The sequence below is a fragment of the Ovis canadensis genome, chromosome 7 (genome assembly GCF_042477335.2).
Source record: "Ovis canadensis isolate MfBH-ARS-UI-01 breed Bighorn chromosome 7, ARS-UI_OviCan_v2, whole genome shotgun sequence".
NCBI classification, from domain to species: Eukaryota; Metazoa; Chordata; class Mammalia; order Artiodactyla; family Bovidae; genus Ovis; species Ovis canadensis.
In genome coordinates this window covers 110,130,874-110,153,902 of record NC_091251.1, presented here as the reverse complement: position 1 = coordinate 110,153,902, position 23,029 = coordinate 110,130,874, and the positions used below count along the sequence as shown (strand labels likewise).

At 40.3% G+C, this 23,029-nt stretch overlaps 1 protein-coding gene across 5 annotated transcripts in view; it reads left to right on the top strand.

Moving 5' to 3' along the window:
* The window catches only part of GALC (galactosylceramidase), a 55,468-nt gene that overhangs the window by 7,352 nt on the left and 25,087 nt on the right, over positions 1-23,029 (top strand). For 2 of the 5 annotated variants that reach the window (XM_069597204.1, XM_069597202.1), the window contains 7 exons: positions 1,837-1,914; positions 4,838-4,906; positions 5,164-5,227; positions 6,753-6,866; positions 11,359-11,498; positions 13,546-13,584; positions 17,905-18,035. In XM_069597204.1, the coding sequence (XP_069453305.1) occupies positions 6,773-6,866; positions 11,359-11,498; positions 13,546-13,584; positions 17,905-18,035 (404 nt within the window). In that variant the 5' untranslated portion in view covers positions 1,837-1,914; positions 4,838-4,906; positions 5,164-5,227; positions 6,753-6,772. Of the gene's footprint in view, positions 1-1,836; positions 1,915-4,555; positions 4,669-4,837; positions 4,907-5,163; positions 5,228-6,752; positions 6,867-11,358; positions 11,499-13,545; positions 13,585-17,904; positions 18,036-23,029 lie in introns of all 5 variants that reach the window. The other 3 variants (XM_069597199.1, XM_069597203.1, XM_069597200.1) reach the window with 2 other exon arrangements.

The following is a 23,029-nucleotide window of genomic DNA, read 5'->3' as shown; positions in this document are numbered from 1 at the left end:
AAAGCCTAATTAGTTTCATGTCTTTTTATAAGGAGAAAGAACACATCTTTGAGATGTCCAGGGCTCATCTGGAGAAATCTCAGGAAGTTAATATGAGGTCAAAAAGACTTCATTTAGAATTTATTTGGGGAAGTTTGTCAAAAATACAAAAGGTGTTAAAACACTTGATTAAATAGGGTCATTAGTCACTGTGAAACAATACTTAATTATCCATTTAATTAAAATGATAAGAACTTCACAGGCAAATGTATAAAGTTACATAGTTTAAACCCAGTTTAACCACCCCCACCCACAACCTTAGCTCTTCTAATAGAGAAGACTCAGGGTTTCTTTTTTTTAAGTAAAGACTTGATAAAGATAATGTGAAGCATAGAATATTATTTTGATAATATCTGAATCTTTATTTCCTAGGTAGGTTCCTTAAAAGGTAGGGAACCTTTCCTAAGCTTGTCAAGAACAGACGAATAGTCTAACAAAAATTTGTCTTTTTAGCAGATTAAGAATAATTCTTAGTTTTTTATAAGTATGCTATTTATTAAAGCTTATTTTAAAAAATCCTTATAATTTAATTTTTAGCCAGCTTGACTACACAAGGTAAAATTCCCTCTCCTAGCTTCTATATCCATTCATTTTCTCTACTCTAGGACAAAATTACTTTCATTTCCCTTAACAGAAATATATCTCCCTACCTCATACCTTTTCTTAGCCAAAATACATCCTACTTTTCTTGAATTGTTTCTCATATTATTTCTAGTATTTTAATTACACATATTAATTAGATTGCTTAACCCTTAAAAACCTTAATTTCTAGAGACAGGACGTTTTTTCTAATAGATCTAAATATGTTTTGTTCCTCTGTAATAAGAAACCAAAAGTAGATAAACCTGTGTTCAGTATTAATGTTTCAGTGTTTTATATTATTTGGAAATTATGTGTGTAATGAATTTCATTTTTCACTTTCATTTCAATTTCATTTTTCACTTTCATCATTTAACTTAGCAAAACTCTAAGGTTTCAAGTTAGCAATGAGATTTGGGTGACTACTTCTAAGTAGACATACCATAAAACATAATTATTTTTGAAAAGTGGATTCCTGGGCAATCGGAACTTCAGTTAGGCCCTTGCCCTCCAGAAAGGAAAAGACAGTGGATGACTAAGTTTTTAGTCTGATAGCAGATCTGACCTTCTGCTCTGGGCAAAAAATCTTTTCCCTAAACCAGCTGATTTTTATGCTTTTATTTTCAGATGTTGTAGCCTTACTCATAGGTGCTGGTAAAGATAAACAGTAGACGAATGTGCTAATGTATTTATCCTTTACTACTATGATTCTTCTTTTTATTTTGGTGGTTTAAACCTAGGATAGCCAGTATTTCATAAAATGAGGATTCATCATGTCCTAACACCTTTCCCTTGATGTTAAATCCATTGTTTAACTTGTTCAAAGTGGAACTCTTGTTATTGTGGGTTTATTAACTCTGTTTAAAATGAGGTTTGTTTCATAACTCAGAACAGGAAACTCTTTTATGATAGTGTCCCGTGTATAATGTATTACTCATCTCAGAAGTTCAGTAAATACTGATTGAATGAAAATGATTGCAATGCTATATTTGTATATCACTCCTTTCTGGAGTCCCTGGATGTAGCACAGTTTGTAGCAGTAAGTGTTTGGAATATTCTCATTTAATCTGCATATTTGGTGGGGAAAGCAGGATGGTGCACATGGACTTAAGACCAGATTGCCAGGGATCTGTTCTGGGCCTCCTTGTCACTCACTGTACAGCCTTGGGCAGGTTATTTAACCTCTCTATATCTCAGATTTTTTTTCTGGGCACACAGTGATACCTGCCTGGTTGGAACACTGTGAGGATAGATGTCAAAGATCAAAGGATGGCATCTGCAATGTGAATAATTTTGGTTAGTATCATTCTGTTTCATACATTAGTGGGGAGGAAGTTATCCAAGGATTTTAAGTGAAAAATACATTCAGTGCCTGCCATGTATTGGGAACATCCCTGTTTTCCAATTTTTGTGCTAAGTCTCCATCCTTGGCTGTTATAACAGGCCTTATTTAGGGAGCATGATTAGTATCAATAATTAGGTGATTTGTTATTGCTTCATGGTACATTTCAACACTTGGCTATACTGCTATTGCCATTGATAAAACTAATGCTTCTGCACTGGGTGTGACTATCAGCTGGCAACATCCTAATGACGTGTGATTGCTCAAAGTTGGCCCTTTCTTTGTTAAGGATAGAAGAGCGTAGAGAGCAAAACAGCCTCCAAACAGCAAAACACACTGTTCTAGCTGTAGTGTATGTTGTTAGCATGACACAGAGCAGGCAGCATTGTCTCCCTTGGGTCAGGAGGTTAGCCTGCGTATACAGCACTCGTTCACTTCACAGTTCGAGCCTCCACCAGTCTGTAAGCTCGCTGAGGAAGAGACTGTGCTTTCAGAAGCAGTCTGCGTGTGCAACGCCTGTTACCTCCTGAGAGCGTCCTATGCGCCAGCTGCTGCGCCAAGTCCTTCCTGTGTCTGAGTTTAGTCTTGGGACAGCTGAATGAGTAAGACGACCCTTTGCAGATGGTGACTTGCCCTTGGTCACACTGCTTGTGAATGATGTAATCAGGATTCCAGCTCCACGGACTCAGACTACTGTATGTTGCCTGTACTGGTGAAGCTAATGATAACATAAGAGATATTAAATGAATGCTTCTTGAAAAAAATAAATGGGGATATGAACTTGAGTGGGACCCAGTCATTGTCCCCAAGGATCTTAGAGGTGAAACAGTGATGAGGGTGTGGGGATAGAGGGATTAATGGTGGCTCTGTGGACCTGTTCCTGAGGCCACAGTCCGCAGGAGAGGCACCTTCGTCACATTGCTGAGGAAGAGCAGAGGAAGTCTTCCTTGAAGAGCTGGCGTTTGACCGGAAAGCTTGGACTGGATTTGGCCAGATGAGGGGGTAGAGTGCATTTGACAGATGAATGGATAAAGAAACTGTGGTACATAAATATAATGGAACATTGCTCAGCCTTAAAAAGGAACACATTTGAGGCGGTTCTAATGAGGTGGATGAACCTAGAGCCTATTATACAGAGTGAAGTAAATAAAAGAGACAAATATTGTATATTAATATATATTTATGGACTCTAGACAGATGGTACTGATGAATCTATTTGCAAGGCAGTAATGGAGACAGAAGAAAGATATATTAGTTTGTTATACCTACATAGGGAGAAGGCAGTACAGTGCTCTTGCCTGGAAAGTCCCAGGGACGGGGGAGCCTGGTGGGCTGCAGCCCGTGGGGTTGTGAAGAGTCGGACACAACTGAGCAACTTCGCTTTCACTTTTCACCTTCGTGCACCGGAGAGGGAAATGGCAACCCACTCCAGTGATCTTGCCTGGAGAATCCCAGGGACAGGGGAGCCTGGTGGGCTGCCGTGTATGGGGTCGCACAGAGTCGGACACGACTGAAGCAACTTAGCAGCAGCATACCTACATAGATGATGTGAGTTAGAATCCAAATAATTAAGGAATTTGGGTATAAAACTGAACAATCTGAACTTTATTCTGAAAGCTCTTGAGGGGAGGGAAATTCTTTCATCTCTTTATTCTTCCGCCTTTCTTTATCCATGCATTTTGATGCCAGTCTTTTTAAAAATTATATCTATTTTCAATTGAAGGATAATTGCTTTACAATGTGTTGGTTTCTGCCATACAGCATGAATCAGCCGCAGGTATACATACGTCCCCTCCCTTTGGAGCCTCCCTCTCACTTCCCACCCACCCCACCCTCTCGGGTGTCACAGAGCGCTGGTCTGCGCTCTCTGAGTCGCAGCAGATAACCGCTGGCTGTTTCGCGTGTGATAATGCATGTGTCTCCATGCTGTTCCCCCGGTGTGTCCACAGGTCTCTGTCTACATCTCCATTGCCGCCCTACAGATAGGTTCAGCAGTACCGTCTTTCTAGATTCCATATATATGCATTATATATGATATTTGTTTTTCTCTTTTTGACTTACTTCACTCTGTATAATATGCTCCAGGCTCATCTGTCACATTAGAACAGACTCAAATGCATTCCTTTTTATGGCTTGAGTAATAGTCCACTGTGTATATGTACCACAGCTTCTTTATCCATTCATCTGTTGGACATCTAGGTTGATGGAAGATGGACATCTTCCATGTCCTAGCTATTGTAAACAGTGCTTGATGCCAGTCTTGTGTGAGGTTTCCTGTATAGCTTGGCCTGGGGACCACTGTGTTGTCATTCTTAACAGCAAGAGATAGCACCTCTAAATCTCTAATAAGACTGAAGAGTAGAGGTTTCTTTAAGAACTGCTGCTTGTAATATTTTCCTACAAGATGTTGAGGGGAAAAATTGCCTGAGATTCATCTTTCCCATTCTTGGCCCCCAGATATTGTAGATGACAAACAGTCTTGAGATAGAGAAACTGTTTTTATTTCTTCTAATAACCACTCTCTGAGTCTAGGCCCTCAAGATAAATCTGTAATAATGAGATTCATTAATAGACTTAGCAACCTTAACCTCCCAGCCAACCGTCACCAACCCTCATCTCAGTAGAAGGGAAACGTGGTTGTTGGGAACCTGTGTTTTAGCTGTTGGACAGACATCAGCCCTATTTACCCAGCGATGAGCAAAACAAAGGTAGGTGAACAAAGAACCTGGGAAACGACTTCCCACAGCTTGGTGCTGCCCAAGAGCTGGCTAACTGGACATGCTAGATGGCACATCCACATAAACACTGTGAAAAAGTGATCATGATTAGATTTGTTTTATTCATGCTTTTGAAAACTTTTTTTTTGTTTTTTTTTAGGCAACCTCCCGACTTCTAGTAAATTACCCAGAGCCCTACCGTTCTGAAATACTGGATTATCTCTTTAAGGTAGTGAACAAATAATGACTTAATGGTATCTGTGATATTTTAGAAACTGTGGTGAATTTCAGCAATAGTCTTTAGCATCTTCACAATTCTAGTTTTTAAAAATCTGGTAAATTACTTTTGGAATAAGTTACTATCTATCTGAAGTTTTGCTTTGGTTTTCTCATCTGTAAAATCAAAGGCAGTGATTAGTAATTGTCTTGAAGTGTTTTCCTTCATACAATGAATCATATTGTTAATATTGTTACTTCTTTCCCCAGCCAAACTTCGGTGCCTCACTGCATATTCTAAAAGTTGAAATAGGTGGTGATGGGCAGACAACAGGTAGGAGGATTTGGAGACTGGGATATTTGCCTCCAATATTTGAACCTGTACCTAAACTCATAGACTGTGGTTTCAGAATATAAATAATGCCAACATTTCTGATGTTGATTACTGTTTATTCTTTATTTTCCTTTTTCATTATAGTTATTTAAAAAATATTATATCAAAACATGTATTTTTTCATACAAAGCAGCTTGTGGACTTTAGATTTCTTATTTAGTTGAAGAATCAGTAGTAAATAAATCCACAGTTTTTTAATAAACTAATAGTCACTAGACAGAGAATAGGGAGAGAGTGAAATTTTACTGAGAAGTTTTAAGATAGTAAGTTTTTAGTGTATTAAACATGTAAAAAAAGAGATGTTATTAGCTTTAAATAAAATATGTGGCAAAATATAAATAGTTGGTATTTCAAAGATACAATGTTTTTGTCCTTTAAAAATAAAATAATTTTAACCAGTAAATTTGCAGTCTTTATTGTCATCATTTTGATTGGCTTTGTGTAATACATGTAGTCAATTAAAAATTTTTTAGGTCTCTGATTTTCAGGAAGAAGAAAATTGTCTCAATGATTATATATAGCTTATTATTTCATGGGTTAGACTACATTATAGTGAACCTTAGAGTATTGTCTATATGCCTGTGTTCCTGTTAGTGACTTGTAAGTAATTTTTGTTAAATAAATATATCTGCGTGGTGGTATTGGTATTTAATTTATGCTGAAAGAAAAAATGCAAATTAAAAACAAACAACACACAAAAAACCCAAAACAAAACCATTCCCTGGCTGTTACAGGAAGACATGCATTTTATTGTGAAACCCTTTTTCGCAGAATAGATAATGACTGGCCATCTTCATTTGCTGAAGCTGGATTAGAGATAGAGATACAGAAGCAGGTAGCTCTTGTGAATTCTGATGTCTGCGTTTAAGAAGAAAAGGGCTAGGGTGCCTCTCCCAGGCCCGATGCATGTGAAGCGTGGTAACATGTGAGGACTGGTGTTATTTACCCACCTGGACACCCTGTAGAGATTACTGTAGACTTTTCTCACGCTGGGAACGTGTGCTCATTCCTATCTTCTCAGTGTTCTGTTGCTTGATTTAAGGAGGCATGTTATAGGCTCAAGGCACGGGGTGTGGAAACTGGGGCTTAGCAGCTCAGGACTCTGGGATTGAGAAGCTAGAAGTTGGGGTGGGCTGAACTGGGGATGGGGATTTGAAAACCCGAGAGACCAACTCCCAGCAGGATATTAGTCCTAGAAATTTTCAGCTATGTGAGCTGATAACACTCATGGCTTATGATAGAAAGTTGTGGTTTATTATTTAAGACCTTTGTGATGCTCAGGGTAATGGAAAAGTGCAATAATATGCTCTGATCATCTGCCTTTAAGTTATATAAGATTATTCTTATGTGCCCCAGGTCAGAATTGGATCTGGAAGCTACTTTGCTGCAGTATGTTTGTGTGTGTAGAGTGTGGCCTATGAATCACCATTAAGAGTCTCCTTTCTGTTTGCTCTCTCCCCTTCAGATGGCACAGAGCCCTCCCACATGCACTACGCATTAGATGAGAATTATTTCCGAGGATATGAATGGTGGTTGATGAAGGAAGCTAAGAAGCGGAACCCTAATATTACACTCATAGGTAGGAAGCGAAGTTTGCTGTACTTTTGTAGTCTGCTTCCTTTTAATTCTAAAGTTCGGAATTGGGTGTGTGGAGTACCTGTTGCTGCTGAAGCGCTAATCATGTGGTTACCACAGCCAAGGATGTGTCAGCCACGCGTCTTCCTTTGCTCATGTACATTGTGTCTGATGCTTATCCTGCCTCTGGAGGGAGGCGTTGTGTTCTCATTTCACAGAGGCAGTGGAGGCTGAGAGAGTTATACCACTGACTTAAGGTTGGAAAATTAGTAACCGTCAAGATCACATTTAGAACCTAAGTGTATCCTGTGCTTTTCTTTTTTGTGTGTGGTATTATACTGACTTCCTCAACAGAACGTCTCGTTAAAATTTGTAAAAGGACAGTGTTTATAAGATTGTATATTGTATAGGCAGCTGTGTCGACTTAAAAAAATGTACAGTGTGAGAGTGAAGAGCTAAGTTTTCTCTGGGGCGAAGTGGGGATTGCAGCCCGGGAGACAGCACTTGAGAAAGAGGAAAGGGTGCCTCCAGAGAGGCGGGGGAGGTCGGCGGGTATGGGGTTTTGGTGAGGGGGAGCACGTGCAGTCAGGCTTACATTTTTGTGGAAGGTTTCTGCCGGTCACGAGGGGCAGGCGTGCCATAGAGGAGTTTAGTGCTTTTCAAGAGACAAGGAGATACAAGAATTGGGCTCACAAAATGGGCTCCTGAAAGTATGTATCACAGAGTGCTTCATTTCTGCTTTCCACCCTGAACTCCTTTCAGGGGATATTGAAAATCGGCAGTACAACACCCATGGTTAATCCTTGTAGAGGTAGATGGAGGTGCTAGTTTATAGTCAACTGCAGTATATCCCAATTAACCTGCGAAATTGTGTGTTACATACATCAGTGGATCCCATTTCTAGAAGAGGTGCATAGAGAAGTGATTTTTGTTCTTGTTTGTTTTGAAGCTCAAGGATGTGGTGGTCACTGCCCGAGGCGGGGGTGCCTAGAACAGTCCTTTCCTTGTGGAGCTTAAATTCTGGTAGCAGGATGATTCCTCACATGGGACTGTACTCCTTGTACTGTTCTCCTGTAGCAGTGTACAGTCCTATAAAAGATTTCAAACACACACAGAAGCACACTTTTATCATTTGAAATGACTTTGGTTATTTCAAATAGGCTTACACATTCAGGCTAAATTGTGTGATTTATTGAGGTCCTTTTTATACGGCTTCAGTTGAGTTCAGTTGTTCAGTCGTGTCCGACTCTTTGTGACTCCATGGACTGCAGCATGCCAGGCTTCCCTGCTCATCACCAACTCCTGGAGTTTACTCAAACTTATGTCCATTGAGTCGGTAATGCCATCCAACCATCTCATCCTTTGCCGTCCCCTTCTCCTCATACCTTCAATCTTTCCCAGTATCAGGGTCTTTTCCAATGAGTCAGTTCTTCACATCAGGTGGTCAAAGTATTGGAGTTTCAGCTTTAGTATCAGTCCTTCCAATGAATATTCCTGACTGATTTCCTTTAGGATGGGCTGGTTAGATCTCCTTGCAGTCCAAGGGACTCTCAAGAGTCTTCTCTAACACCACAGTTCAAAAGCATCAATTCTTTGGCGCTCAGCTTTCTTTATAGTTCAACTCACACATCCATATGTGACCACTGGAAAAACCATAGCCTTGACTAAGTGGCAAAGTAATATCTCTGCTTTTTAATATGCTGTCTATATTGGTCATAGCTTTTCTTCCAAGGAGCATGTGTCTTTTAATTTCATGGCTGCAGTCACCATCTGCAGGGATTTTGGAGACCCCAGAAATAAAGTCAGTCACTGTTTCCACTGTTTCCCTATCTTTTTGCCATGAAGTGATGGGACCGGATGCCATGATCTTAGTTTTGTGAATATTGAGCTTTAAGCCAACTTTTTCACTCTCCTCTCTCACATTTATCAAGAAGCTCTTCAGTTCCTGTTCGCTTTCTGCCATAAGGGTGGTGTCATCTGCATATCTGAGGTTATTGATATTTCTCCCAGCAATCTTGATTCCAGCTTGTGCTTCATCCAGCCTAGCATTTCTCATGATGTATTCTGCATATAAGTTAAATAAGCAGGGTGACAATATACAGCTTTGACATACTCCTTCCCCAATTTGGAACTAGTCTGTTCTATGTCTGGTTCTTACTGTTGCTTCTTGACGTGCATACAGGAGGCAGATAAAGTGGTCTGGTGTTCTATCTCTTTAAGAATTTTCCACAGTTTGTTGTGATCCACACAGTCGAAGGCTTTGGCATAGTCAATAAAACAGAAATAGATGTTGTCTGGAACTCTCTTGCTTTTTTGATGATCCAGTGAATATTGGCAATTTGATCTCTGGTTCCTCTCCCTTTTCTAAATCCAGCTTGAACATCTGAAAGTTCACGGTTCACGTACTGTTCAATCCTGGCTTGGAGAATTTTGAACATTACTTTGCTAGCGTGTGAGATGAGTGTGAAGGTGCTATAGTTTGAACATTCTTTGACATTGCCTTTCTTTCGGATTGGAATGAAAACTGACCTTTCCTAGTCCTGTGACCACTGCTGAGTTTTCCAAATTCGCTAGCTTATTGAGTGCAGCACTTTCACAGCATCATCTTTTAGGATTTGAAATAGCTCAACTGGAATTCCATCACCTCCACTAGCTTTGTTCATAGTGATGCTTCCTAAGGCCCACTTGACTTTGCACTCCAGGATGTCTGGCTCTAGGTGAGTGATCACACCATGATGGTTATCTGGGTCATGAAGATCTTTTTTTGTATAGTTCTTCTGTGTATTCTTGCCACCTCTTCTTAATATCTTCTGCTTCTGTTAGGTCCATATCATTTCTATCCTTTACTGTGCCCATCTTTGCATGAAATGTTCCCTTGGTATCTCTAATTTTCTTGAAGAGATCTCTAGTCTTTCCCATTCTAATGTTTTCCTCTATTTCTTTGCACTGGTGGCTGAGGAAGGCTTTCTTATCTCTCCTTGCTATTCTTTGGAACTCTGCATTCAAATGGGTATATCTTTCCTTTTCTCCTTTGCCTTTAGCTTCTTTTCTTTTCTCCTTTGCTTTTAGCTTCTTTTCTTTTCTCAGCTAATTAGTAAGGCCTCCTCAGACAATCTTTTTGCGTTTTTCTTGCTGATGGTCTTAGTTTATAGGGGTTAACTTCAAGTTATTTTAAAAATCATTTTCAACCATCAAAGGACAAGCGTAAGTTTTTCTAAGTAAAAAAAGTGAGGAGTCAGTGTGTTCTGTGTAAATGGACTTTAGTAAGAGTTTTCAGAAATTGGGCAGTAAAAAGCCTCATTGACTTCAGTACATACTTAACCCCTGGGCTGCTTTCAAGGTCAGTTCTCATTTAAATGCAGAAAATCTGGCAGGCTGAACCCTGTCCTAACAAAGACTTACTCATGGCGGGCCTTCAGAATGTATTTGGCATTTCACTGTTTTAAAACATTTCATTATTTTAATGTCACATTTCTTGTGTAGATACAGCTTAGGCATTCTTCTGGAGTTTAGAAAAATAAGCATTTTGTCATTTTGATTTTTTTTTCCAGTGGTAAACTAGATAGTTATCATATATTAACAGTTAAGGAACTTAATGTTGACCTTATTTTAATATATTAGTAAGAGAATTAGGATTTAGAATCATAATTAGTGCTTCTTTTCTTCCTCTCCCTTTTTTTTAAACTTAATAATAACTTGGGTATTAGAAGAATGTGGATTATTTGTTCAATATCATATAACAAAGGGGTATTTCCCTACTGAGTCACTGGCAGTTATATTGCCATAAAGAAAAACTAGTTTTGCAAAATTCGATTACCTTACTAACTAGTATTTAAATAGCTTCAAGTTGCAAGAAGATGTACTAGTGAGTGAGGAATTTGTACTGTACCTGCTTCACAGAGTAGTTAAGCGTAGTGTTAGTTGCTCAGTCATGTCCAACTCTTTGTGACTCCATGGACTGTAGCCCGCCAGGCTCCTCTGTCCATAGAATTCTCCAGGCAAGAATACTGGAGTGGGTAGCCATTTTTTCCAGGCGATCTTTCTGACCCAGGGATCAAACCAGGGTCTCCTGCACTGCAGGAGGATTCTTTACTGTCTGAGGCGCCAGGTTAAGCATAAGCCTTTCAAAACTCTCTGATATGCCTTCAGAGAACAAAAATTGTACATCGAATATCTTTTTAGCAGGGGTGGGGATATTAAATTACATGTTACATTTGTTTCTGTTGGTAAATATTGAGAAAGGGGTTTTTGTTTGTTTTTATTTCTTTTATCAAAGAGCACTTAGAACCACGGAACCTGGCTCTGAGGATCGGTAGGGAGTTACCGTGCCTGGAAGCTGGAAGGGAGTGTGAGCATTCGTGCCTGGCACGCGTCTCCCTGTTGTCAGCCCTTTGCAGGCTGTGTGCTCAGGCTGCGTTGGTGCCTTTTCGCTTTGCTTTGGTTTTGGTGGTGCCGTACTTTACACCTGCTCCAGCTCTGCCTGTTCGTCTCCACAGGGCTGCCGTGGTCCTTCCCTGGATGGTTGGGGAAGGGCTTCAACTGGCCGTACGTCAATCTTCAGCTGACCGCCTACTACATCGTGACCTGGATTGTGGGGTGCAAGCATTATCACGACCTGGACATTGATTACATCGGAGTCAGTAATATATTTTTCAGAACATGATTAAGCTTTGAACATTTATTTATAATTTTTAAAGTAATTTCTGGCGCTTTGTTGACATCTTTGTGTTCTGAGACTGCTTGTTCTGTTGGTGTCTGTTGACAAATTACCTCCGTGTCGTCATTGGTTCTTCCTCTCCATCCATCCGAATCTTCCCACTTTTGAAACCTGTATGTAGTTTATGCCTCCCTGTGCTGTTTTTGTTTTGGTTTTGGTACCACCCCAGCTCAAATTCTCCTTCTTCTAAGCTTTCCCTAGTTTTTCTGTTAATAATTCTTACAACAATAATGGGTTTACTTTTATAGTTTAGTGATTAGTCTCATTTTGCTCCCTCAATCTTCCGTGGTCCTAAAGTAGAGGGTAGCAGACTTCTAAAAGTGCTAGAGAGTAGATATTTTAAGTTTTGTGGATCAGAAGGCAATATTAAGGAAGAATATTATGTCGGTAATTATATAACCCTTTAAAATGTAACTGCTTAAAATTGTAAAATCCATTTTTAGCTTTCAGGCTGTAAAAAATACGAATGGTGGGTCTGATTAGGCAGGCTGTTAGAAATATGCCTACCCTTGTCCTGAGCTGTTACTTAACCCCTTTTAATGATTTAAAAATGCGAGGCCTAACATGTTGCGTTTCTAGCTGGTCTGTTGGCTGGCTGCAGGCATGCCCCACCCTGCACTGTGTCCCCACGGAGCCTCATACACACACAGTGGGTCTCTATACACTGCAGCTAATAAATGTGCTGTCAAAACTGATTTTAAAAGCTTTCATGCAGTTAGCCAGCAATTATAGCGCTGCTACTGTGTTGCAGGCATGGTGACTAATATATCCTGGGGAGAGCACAATTAGTAAGCCCTTGAGGAGCTGAGTGAGAGGGGCAGACACTGCAGCAGGTATGCTACAGGATCCTAGGACCCGACATGGGCCATGAGGGCAAACCAGGGGCTGTAGGAGGCCAGAAGTAAGGACATACTGTTTTTGCTATGCTTCTCTTGATTATAACTGAAAGTTAGTTTGTTGTGTTTGAGAACTTTCTTAAATACCAAATATGTTTAACCCATAGTGAAACTAAGTGTAGGCGTGAGTCTTGCAACATTCTATTATGGTAAAGTCACAGAAAATGTTTCTGTTAGAAAATGGGTTATTCACATCTGTTTTGGACTCCTTCTAACCACACGCCATGGTAAGGAAGTTTCTTGGATAAGATCACTTTCCAGTTGGTAAAGAATCTGCCTGCAGTGCAGGAGACCTGGGTCAGGAAGATCCTCTGGAGAAGGGCGTGGCAACCCACTCCAGTATTCTTGCCTGGAGAATCCCATGGACAGAGGAGCCTGGGGGGCTACAGTCTGTGGGGCTGCAAGAGTAGGAGACAACTTAGCGACTGAACCACCACCACCAGAATCACTTGAGTGAAGGGTATTGGGAAGCCATGCCCATCTCTCAGGTGCAGAATGGAAGTCTTAGCGAAGTTCTGTGTCACCCCCGAAACCTCATGTTGTGTGATTCTAAGCCTAAGAGATTTGTGCGTGTTCCTTTTATCTGTCTTCATTAAGAGTTTGCTTTCATGATGTCACACATCATTGTGATTCTCTGTGTGCGCTAAAGACATGACTCCTGTGCAGTGTCCTTATTAACACTTGGCTTTCAGGTGTGCTTGTAGGGACTGGTAAGAATTACTGCCACAGTCCTGAGTGATAAGCTTCCAGTGCCTGCTGTAGTGCCTGGCATACACTGTCTTGCCAATCTTTATTGAATGATTTAATATTCCATTTTTAGAAATCTCTGGAGTAAGTGACTTTTTGAAAAATATCCTCCAAATATGTTAAGGTTTTTTAAAATACTATTTTAATTAAAAATTATGTTTTCTTGTAAATATCTATAAATTTAACAGTAGGACATTCTAGTAAGTAAGAAAAATGGCTTTCCAGATAATATGAAAGATGGTGAGAAAAGAGGCATCTTAGTGGTAGTGTTCTTTCTGACACAAAATCTTATAATTCTGATATTTTGACTTTCTGTTTTGCAGATTTGGAATGAGAGGGCATTTGACGTTAATTATATCAAGGTCTGTACAACTTTAAAATCTTTTTATCTCTAAGTTATTAGTGAAAAATTCCTTTATAGTTCCATGGAAATCAGTAGAAGGAACACTGCATTTTTTACAGCACAGTGATGTGTTTTGCCAGTTGTAACGTAAAATTACATAACTCCTTCTAATTCCCAAATTGCCTTTTTCTATAGAGTTGTGGTGAATTTTCCTATTTAAAAATCCATTATTTGTATAATTATGATAATTGTTATGGAACAACTATATCATTTAGATTTTTAGAATACCAAGAAATACAGATTTTTCTTTCATTGTCATGTATCAAATTCGTAGTATATTATCTCATTCTTGTTTTTGTTGGAAACAAGACATTCTTTCTTGTTTCTTTCTTTCTCCTGTTACATTGGAGTGTGTTGTATGTTTCTATTTGTGATTAGCAAATAGATAGCAAATAATATTTGCAAAGTGTGTTTCTTTTAGAGGTACTTTCCCTAAATATTTATTTCTCTCTAATTCTTGCTGCCCCCTTTATGGGGTAGCTACTGTTATTGCTGTTTTTTAGGAAAGGAAAATCTGAGAGTAATAGCCCTTTCCATCACTGGAAAACATGGCAGTTTAACTTTTCAAGTGGAGATATTCTCTGGTTTACTTTATAGTTCTGTCTTGTTTTATTATGTCTTTTCTCTTAAAAATAGAATTTCATGGTTACATTTTTTTTCTTTAAATTGAAAAGTGTCTTATTCTTTTAAGCATGTCATATCCACTAAATTTATTTCATTTATTTATTCAATCAGTCAGCCAGGAAGCATTTACTCAACACCTAGTTTGTCAGACAATGTATGTGTGCTTGGAATACAAGGATAAAACGTGTTTTTTCTACCCAAAAAGAGTTCAGATTTGGAGACTGTAGAGTCCCATATGACCAACTGAAATATCAGTCATGATTTATTTAGCAGAATTATGCTTGTCAGGGGGGTGCAGAGAGGAGGTGATGCCTGTGTCTGAGGATTAGAGAATTCTATTTAAAGACTAGTTGGAATCTTTAAGCTGGGATTGATAGGAACTCCACAAGTTGCTAAGGCAGACCATGCCACTGGGGAGACGTGAAGACTGAGAAGTAAAGGGGTTTGGGGGCAGAGCAAGTGGAGAAAGATGGATCAGACCAGCAGGGTCACTGAGCCATCCGTAGGCCGGTGTGTTTTGGATTAGCGGCACGATTTAGTCACTAGTTGTGCAGAGGAGAAGGCATAGATTGAGAGGATTGAATACCGCCAGAGCCTGGTAACTCAAAGTTAACTGCAGGGGCAGGCATTACCAGTGAAGGGGTGAGAGTGTGGCAGTGGGGGTGGGGGTGGCTGTGGAGGGGGAGGAGTCGTTAGTGGCAAGTTGGGGCTAGGATGAGTACAGGTCTGATGAGAGCAGCAAGAAGACAGAGCAGAAGCCAAGTTAGTGCCCATATGCCGTGTAGCCCTATAGTCAGGTAGACCGCGTTGCTGTGATGGACTCTCATCTTCCCAAACTTGACATTTCACAGTCCCCGCCCCCCCCCCACCAACCCCCACCTTGGGATTACACGTTTCTCTTTGAAAGAAGTGAAAGTGATGTCGCTCAGTCCTGTCCGACTCTTTGCGACCCCATGGACTGTAGTCCATGAGGTTCCTTTGTCCTTGGGATTTTCCAGGCAAGAATACTGGAGTGGGCTGCCATTTCCTTCTCTAGGGGATCTTCCCAAACCAGGGATCAAACCCGGGTCTCCCGCATTGTGGACAGGTGCTTTACCAGCTGAGCCACCAGGGAAGCCCATATGTTTCTCTTTAGCTGTGTGTATTTCATTTGAAAGAAGCTTTAAAAGCATTAGAATTTAGTTTCATTTTTGTTTTAAGCTAATGGTCTGCAACTAAGGTGGTTGTTTTATTTATTTGTTTTTACTATTAAGAGCCTGTTGCGTATTCCTTTGCATTCTAATTCAGCTTGCCTGATTTGAAAGACTAATTCCTATTCCAAGACTCATCATCAGTGTTCTAAATGTTTTAGACTTCGTTTCCTTTTCTCTCAAACTATAGTTTGCCTGCAGTAACACATCTTAGGAACTAACTTGTAGTTTGCATTTGCCATTTTTGTAGTGATATTTTCCTAGAATCTGTGTCCTGTTTGTTAAAAGGCCCATGAGAGAGAGTTCAATAATGGCACATGAATGCAGGTATTCAGATTCAATAAGCTTAATGAATATGTATTCCATATAGTATAGTAAGGTGGCCCCTGGAAATAATAAGGATTTGTCTTTAAGAGTAGAAATAAATATAGTAGAAATAAGCAATGTATGTGAAGATGGCAAGGCTATTTTTTTCTTTTATTTTTGCTGTTTACATTGTATTTGGGATTCCCTGGTGGCTCAGATGGTAAAGCATCTGCCTGCAATGCGGGAGACCTGGATTCGATCCCTGTGTCAGGAAGGCCCCTTGAGAAGGACATGGCACCCCACTCCAGTATTCTTGCCTGGAAAATCCCATGGACAGAGGAGCCTGGTAGGCTACAGTCCATGGGGTTGTAAAGAGTCGGACACGACTGAGCAACTTCACTACATTGTATTTATAATTGACTTTGTTTTTCAGTTGTGTCTGGAAATTCCCTTATAGGATCTGAGTGTAGTGAATGGAAATGGATGTCTCTGGACCCTCGTTCAGTTCAAGCAAAACAGCATCCTTTTCATTTATCTTATAAGTAATATTTCTGTCTAGACTTTTGAGCGGGGAGAGGGAGGGTGGAAAGGGAAAGATTCTATAGCAAAAACATTTGGAATACATTAGATAAAGCTTTGCTCAAAGAATGCTGCTTTCATCCTCATTTTGGCAATTTATGTATAAAATACAGTTTCTAGATTTGTATATTTTAGAATATTATTTGAATATACCATAGTAAACAGTAAGCGATTTTAGAGATGATGGTCTAGGAATAGAATTAGAAAAAATAGATACATCATCGTGATAACTACAGATGTGACTGAGTTGCTCTCCCTGCTCTCTGTAAGAGTAAGACAGAACCTCAGAATGATGAGACTCAAGCTGGTCTCCTAACAGGGGCTCAGGATTCTCAGTCCTACTGAATCTTGAGTTGTTTGTTGTTTATACGCCAAGTTGTGTCCGCCTCTAGAGTTAGTTGATCTCTAAGGATCTGTTCAGATTGCTTTCAGAGTGGAATTGATGAGAGCACATTATTTGGAAATTTTTTTAGTTCAGAAAACTCAGAATGTGAAAAGAGAGCTTGTGAAATTCTTTGTTCCCCCTTAATGAATATTTACTGAGCACCTGCAGCCATGAGCCTGATAGTTCAGAGTACATGGGGGTGTCGCAGTAAGTTCACACACAGCCATCCATCGAGAACTACTGTTTAGAAATCGGCATCTTCTGCTCCTGGGTGAAATGATGTCCCCTCTTCGCGGGTCTTGCTGCATGTATTGGCAGTCCATACATCTCAGTATGGACCACTCTGTGATTTCCTAGGACACCCTGTTAGTGTTAGCGTGCTGGTGGGTGTGTTTGCCACTGGACGGTGAGGACCCTGTCTTGTGCCTATTTCAGGGCCCTCTTGGGGCCCAAGCACAAAACAAAGCGCTCTGTGCTCTGTGAATTTATTCCTGTTACAGTTTAGCTTGTTGTCTTTAATCTGGTGGGTGGGTCGTCCTACAGACTGCTTTTATTGCCTGTGCTGTGTATACTTATGAAAGCGTTGAGGATAAAAATAGAAAATTTCTTATTTCTACTTACAGCATGATGCAGAATTCTGATACTTGTAATATTTTAAGTAATGGCAGAATATTTAAAGACATTGGAAAATGCTCAAAATAAAATGAAAAGTTAAAGCATTTTGAGTGTGTGTGTTTAGTTGTGTCTGACTTTACAACCCCCTAGAGCCCACCAGGCAATGTGTATTTAATTTGACCCCAATTTACTGTGTCTGCATAAGAAAATTCCTGTAAGAATTCATATCAGAGTAGTGGTTTTTTATGGATATTACTGCTCTGATTTTTCAAAAAAAAAGTTCCACCATTGCACCCAAATTTTCTATGGCTAAACGTGATTTTAAAGTCAGAGGGAAAATCCCTCTAAAATATTTTTGCCTCTTGGGTTTTTTTTTTTTCTTTTTACATTCCCATGAAGTAGATTATTTTAGTGATAGTGCTTTTTACCCCTCCACATGGGGCACATTTCTATTGAGAAATAGTGTAGACACTCTCATCCTGCTTGTTGAATCTGAAGACACTTGAGCTCACTTGGTCATAAGTCAGCAGCTGAAAACTCATTTTTAATCTTTCCTGTGTTCTGGTTCTCTCTCTGAAAGGTGTTAAGAAGAATGCTGAACCATCAAGGTCTCCAGCACGTGAAAATCATAGCGAGTGATAATCTCTGGGAGCCCATTTCTGCTTCTATGCTGCTTGACCCTGAGCTCTTGAAGGTGATTGATGTAATAGGGTAAGGAATGTTTTACTTTGAGAATGAACAGTTTCTGGTTTGTTGCTCAGACAGTCGATGGCACCTTTGTTTTTGCCTGCTTTTCCCCTTTTGATTATATTTTCAGAAGGTTGCTCTCTTGTATTTACTTAACCAAAGCGTGTATAAATGGTACTTCATTCCTTTTTTTCTTTGAAAGGTATGTATTTTGGGAATCTTTCTATGACAATGTAATAATGTATTGATGACTTTTGAAATGTTGTGTCAACGTTCAGAAATACAAAACATGATTTTATTTAGATTAAGGGGCAGAGTAGTGTTTACATTTTAGAAATTATGAAGGCAGTGTTTTCTCTCCCTCACGCTAAGTGTTCCTGCTCTATTTGGATTCTGATTCAAGGAGCTTATTCTCATGGTGAGACTCTACCATTCCAGAAAGGATTTGTTGTTGTTTAGTCTATGGCAACCCCCTCCAGTATTCTTCCCTAGAGAATCCTGGGGACAGAGGAGCCTGGGGGCTGTTGTCCATAGTGTCGCACAGAGTCGGACACGACTGAAGCGACTTAGCACGCATGCATGCATTGGAGAAGGAAATGGCAACCCACTCCAGTATTCTTGCCTGGAGAATCCCAGGGACAGAGGAGCCTGATGGGCTGCCGTCTATGGGGTCACACAGAGTTGGACACAACTGAAGCGACTCAGCAGCAGCAGCAGTCTCTTGGTTGGGTTTGACTCTTTGTGACCCCATGGATTGCAGCACACCAGCCTTTCCTGTCCTTCACTATCTCCCAGAGTTTGACTCAATGGACATGAATTGGAGCAATGATGCCGTCCAACCATCTCATCCTCTGTCGTCCCCTTCTCCTCCTGCCTTCAATCTTTCCTAGCATCAGGGTCTTTTCAAATGAGTCAGCTCTTCGCATCAGGTGGCCAAAGTACTGGAGCCTCAGCTTCATCATTAGTCTTTCCAATGAATATTCAGGACTGATTTCCTTCAGAATGGACTGGTTGGATCTCCTTGCAGTCCAAGGGACTCTCAAATTCCTTCTCCAACACCACAGTTCAAAAGGGTCTTTGGTGCTCAGCCTTCCTTATGGTCTAACTCTCACATCCATACATGACTTCTGGAAAATCCATAGCTTAGATTATTTCCTGCCTATTTCTACACTTGATCTTAGCCAAAAGGCCGAGAAGCGATCCTGCCTATTTCTGAAATAGTGAAGAGTTTCAGTTTGCATTGTTCGGTATGGGGACTACTAGCCACAGGTGTTATGGAACGCTTGAAATGTGGCTAGTCTGGACTGAGGAGTGTTAAAAGTGTAAAACACACACTGGACTTTAAAGATGTGTTAATAGAAAACTAAGTTAGTAATGATTTTCCATATTGATTACATGTGTTGAATGATAGTATTTAATCATAAATACATGATTAAAATTTTTTTTTTAAATGTAGCTACTAGAAGATTTAAAATTACTTTGTATAGCTCACATTGTATTCCTGTTGGACCAATCTGGTTTAAACTGTCACAGTATTGTGTTTAACCTCCTCGTGAATTTATTGTTGGGGCCTTGGCCCCAATTTCCAGCCTGTGAAGACATTTCCCCTTTAGCCAGTTGTTGTCAGTGCTTCCACTCAGGGTAGGGTCTGCCCCTGTGGAATGAGTGCCTCTTGGTCACCTGTCACCTCCACTGTTCCCACATTCTGTCTGCTGATCCTGCCCGGTCCCGGTGCTGCGAGACTCCTGGGGACTCGCTGTCACCTGGTTTTGACGGGGATATTGTCTGTGGGTTTTAATTTCCATCATCAGATTGGTCTGTTTGGTTTCAGGAGGAGTATTGTGGGGAGTTTCAGAAACTGGGCTGCTACTCCGGTCCACCTCGCCTATAGGCCCTGTTTCTCCTGTAATACACGTATGTTTTTCTGATAGGATGGACTGTGGTTTACTCTCAGTGATCTTAATCTTGTCATTTAAAGTTTGAAAAATCATGCCATCAACTGATAGAGATGTTTTGCCTAATTATATGCCTTTAAGTCAAAGCTATGGTTTTTCCTGTGGTCATGTATGGATGTGAGAGTTGGACTGTGAAGAGAGCTGAGCGCTGAAGAATTGATGCTTTTGAACTGTGGTATTGGAGAAGACTCTTGAGAGTCCCTTGGACTGCAAGGAGATCCAACCAGTCCATTCTGAAGGGAGATCAGCCCTGGGATTTCTTTGGAAGGAATGATGCTAAAGCTGAAACTCCAGTAGTTTGGCCACCTCATGCAAACAGTTGACTCATTGGAAAAGACTCTGATGCTGGGAGGGATGGGGGGCAGGAGGAGAAGGGGACGACAGAGGATGAGATGGCTGGGTGGCATCACGGACTTGATGGACATGAGTCTGAGTGAACTCTGGGAGTTGGTGATGGACAGGGAGGCCTGGTGTGCTGCGATTCATGGTGTTGCAAAGAGTCGGACATGACTGAGCGACTGAATTGAACTGAACTGAACTGAAAAATTATATTCTTAAAGAACTTTTACATTATTTTGTTGAACTGTAGATCTGGGCATCACAAGAGACCTGGATTTTAGTATCAGTTCTACCCCTCTTTTCTCAGATTATTTGATAGATCACTCAGGTTTAAAATGTAACAGTTTCTTTATTTTCTGAATGAGAGATATAATACCTATTTCTATAGCTTTGAAAGAGATGCTTTTTGGGATTTTAAAGATAATGTATACTCTCTATAGAAAATTTGGAAACTGTAGAAAACTGTAGAGTTGGAACTTACTCATAATCTTAATATCTAGAGATCATTAATAGCATGATAGCATATTATTTTCCAGGGTATTATTTTTTATATTGAGTATTTTTTATTTTTACCAGAGACATACCAGATATACATTTTACTGAGTAATAACAGATGAGTCTTAAAATTAGCATTTCTTTGAGGTGTCAAAACTGAATATTATGATCATAGAATGAAGTTCTGGGATATAGAATAAGGGCTTCCCAGGTGGTGTTAGTGGTAAAGAACCTGTCTACCAGTGCAGGAGACGTAAGAGACATGTGTTTGATCCCTGGGTTGGGAAGATCCCCAGGAGGAGGACATGGCAACCCACTCCATTATTCTTGCCTGGAAAATCCCATGGACAGAGGAACTGGAAAGGCTATAGTCCACAGGGTCGCAGAGAGTCAGACATGACTTTGAAATGACTTAGATCAGATCATCAAAATGTTCATTTCAGTTCAGTTGCTCAGTCATGTCCGACTCTTTGCGACCCCATGAATCACAGCATGCCAGGCCTCCCTGTCCATTACCGTCTCCCAGAGTTCACTCAGACTCATGTCCACCGAGTCAGTGATACCATCCAGCCATCTCATCCTCTGTTGTACCCTCTTCCTCCTGCCCCCAATCCCTCCCAGCATCAGAGTCTTTTCCAATGAGTCAACTCTTCACATGAGGTGGCCAAAGTACTGGAGTTTCAGCTTTAGCATCATTCCTTCCAAAGAGTACCCAGGGCTGATCTCCTTTAGAATGGGCTGGTTGGATCTCCTTGCAGTCCAAGGGACTCTCAAGAGTCTTCTCCAACACCACAGTTCAAGAGCATCAATTCTTCGGCTCTCAGCTTTCTTCACAGTCCAACTCTCACATCCATACATGACCACTGGAAAAACCATAGCCTTGACTAGACGGACCTTTGTTGGCAAAGTAATGTCTCTGCTTTTGAATATGCTGTCTAGGTTGGTCATAACTTTTCTTCCAAGGAGTAAGCGTCTTTTAATTTCATGGCTGCAGTCACCATCTGCAGTCATTTTGGAGCCCAAAAAATAAAGTCTGACACTGTTTCTCCATCTATTTCCCATGAAGTGATGGGACTGGATGCCATGATCTTTGTTTTCTGAATGTTGAGTTTTAAGCCAACTTTTTCACTGTCTTCTTTCACGTTCATCAAGAGGCTCTTTAGTTCTTCTTCACTTCTGCCATAAGGGTGGTATCATCTGCATATCTGAGATTATTGATATTTCTCCTGGCAATCTTGATGCCAGTTTGTGCTTCATCCAGCCCGGCATTTCACATGATGCACTCTGCATAAGTTAAATAAGCAAGGTGATAATATACAACCTTGATGTACTCCTTTCCCAATTTTGAACCAGTTCGTTGTTCCATGTCCTGTTCTAACTGTTGCTTCTTGACCTGCATACAGGTTTCTCAGGAGGCAGGTCAGGTGGTCTGGTAGTTCCATCTCCTTCAGAATTTTCCAGACTAAAATAGGTCTTCACAATCATTCTTTTAATGTTAAGAATACTACTGTTCCAAACCACAAAGATAAGAATTGTGATTTGATTCAGTCTCTGTTAATTTGCTTGTATTTTTGTTAAATTTTTTGTCAGTAGTTGTTTGCTTAAGAAGTATATACTCTTCTCCCTAGAGTTCATGTGCTAATTCTCATACTGTTAGCCTCTTTTCTATTTTACATTTGAAAGTTCTTAATTGTTTTTATATTCAATAATCAGTCACTTCCACAGCCATCATTATGACAATATTTTACCGTTGGAACACTAAATATACATTTATATTCCAGCTGACTCCTCTCAAATTGTAGAAGAAGGGAGAAGTTCATTGCTCTGGGAAGGGCTTCTCTGCCTCTGCGCTGCTGACATTTCTCGCTGGATAGCTCTTTGTCGTGGGGACGTGTCAGGGGCGCTGTAGGGTGTTCAGCAGCATCTCTGGCCTCTGCACACTAGATAACAGTAGCAACTCCTGCTGTGCCTTCTCCACCAGACAGAATCACCCAAGCTGAGAACTGCCACTGCTCTGGGATAATGACTTCTTATTTTTATTCAAAGAAGAGTCCTCTGCGGGTTTTTGTTGGTTTTGTTTTAGTGTTTGTTTTTTTTTTCCCCTGGGGAGTAAATGCCAAAGTATCTTTCTCTGTATGAGGAGTAGAGCAGGGGAGGAAATACTATTGATACTTTATGTAATAAGCTCATTAGTCTTATTTTCTTTTAAAATAAATACCGTATCTCTTT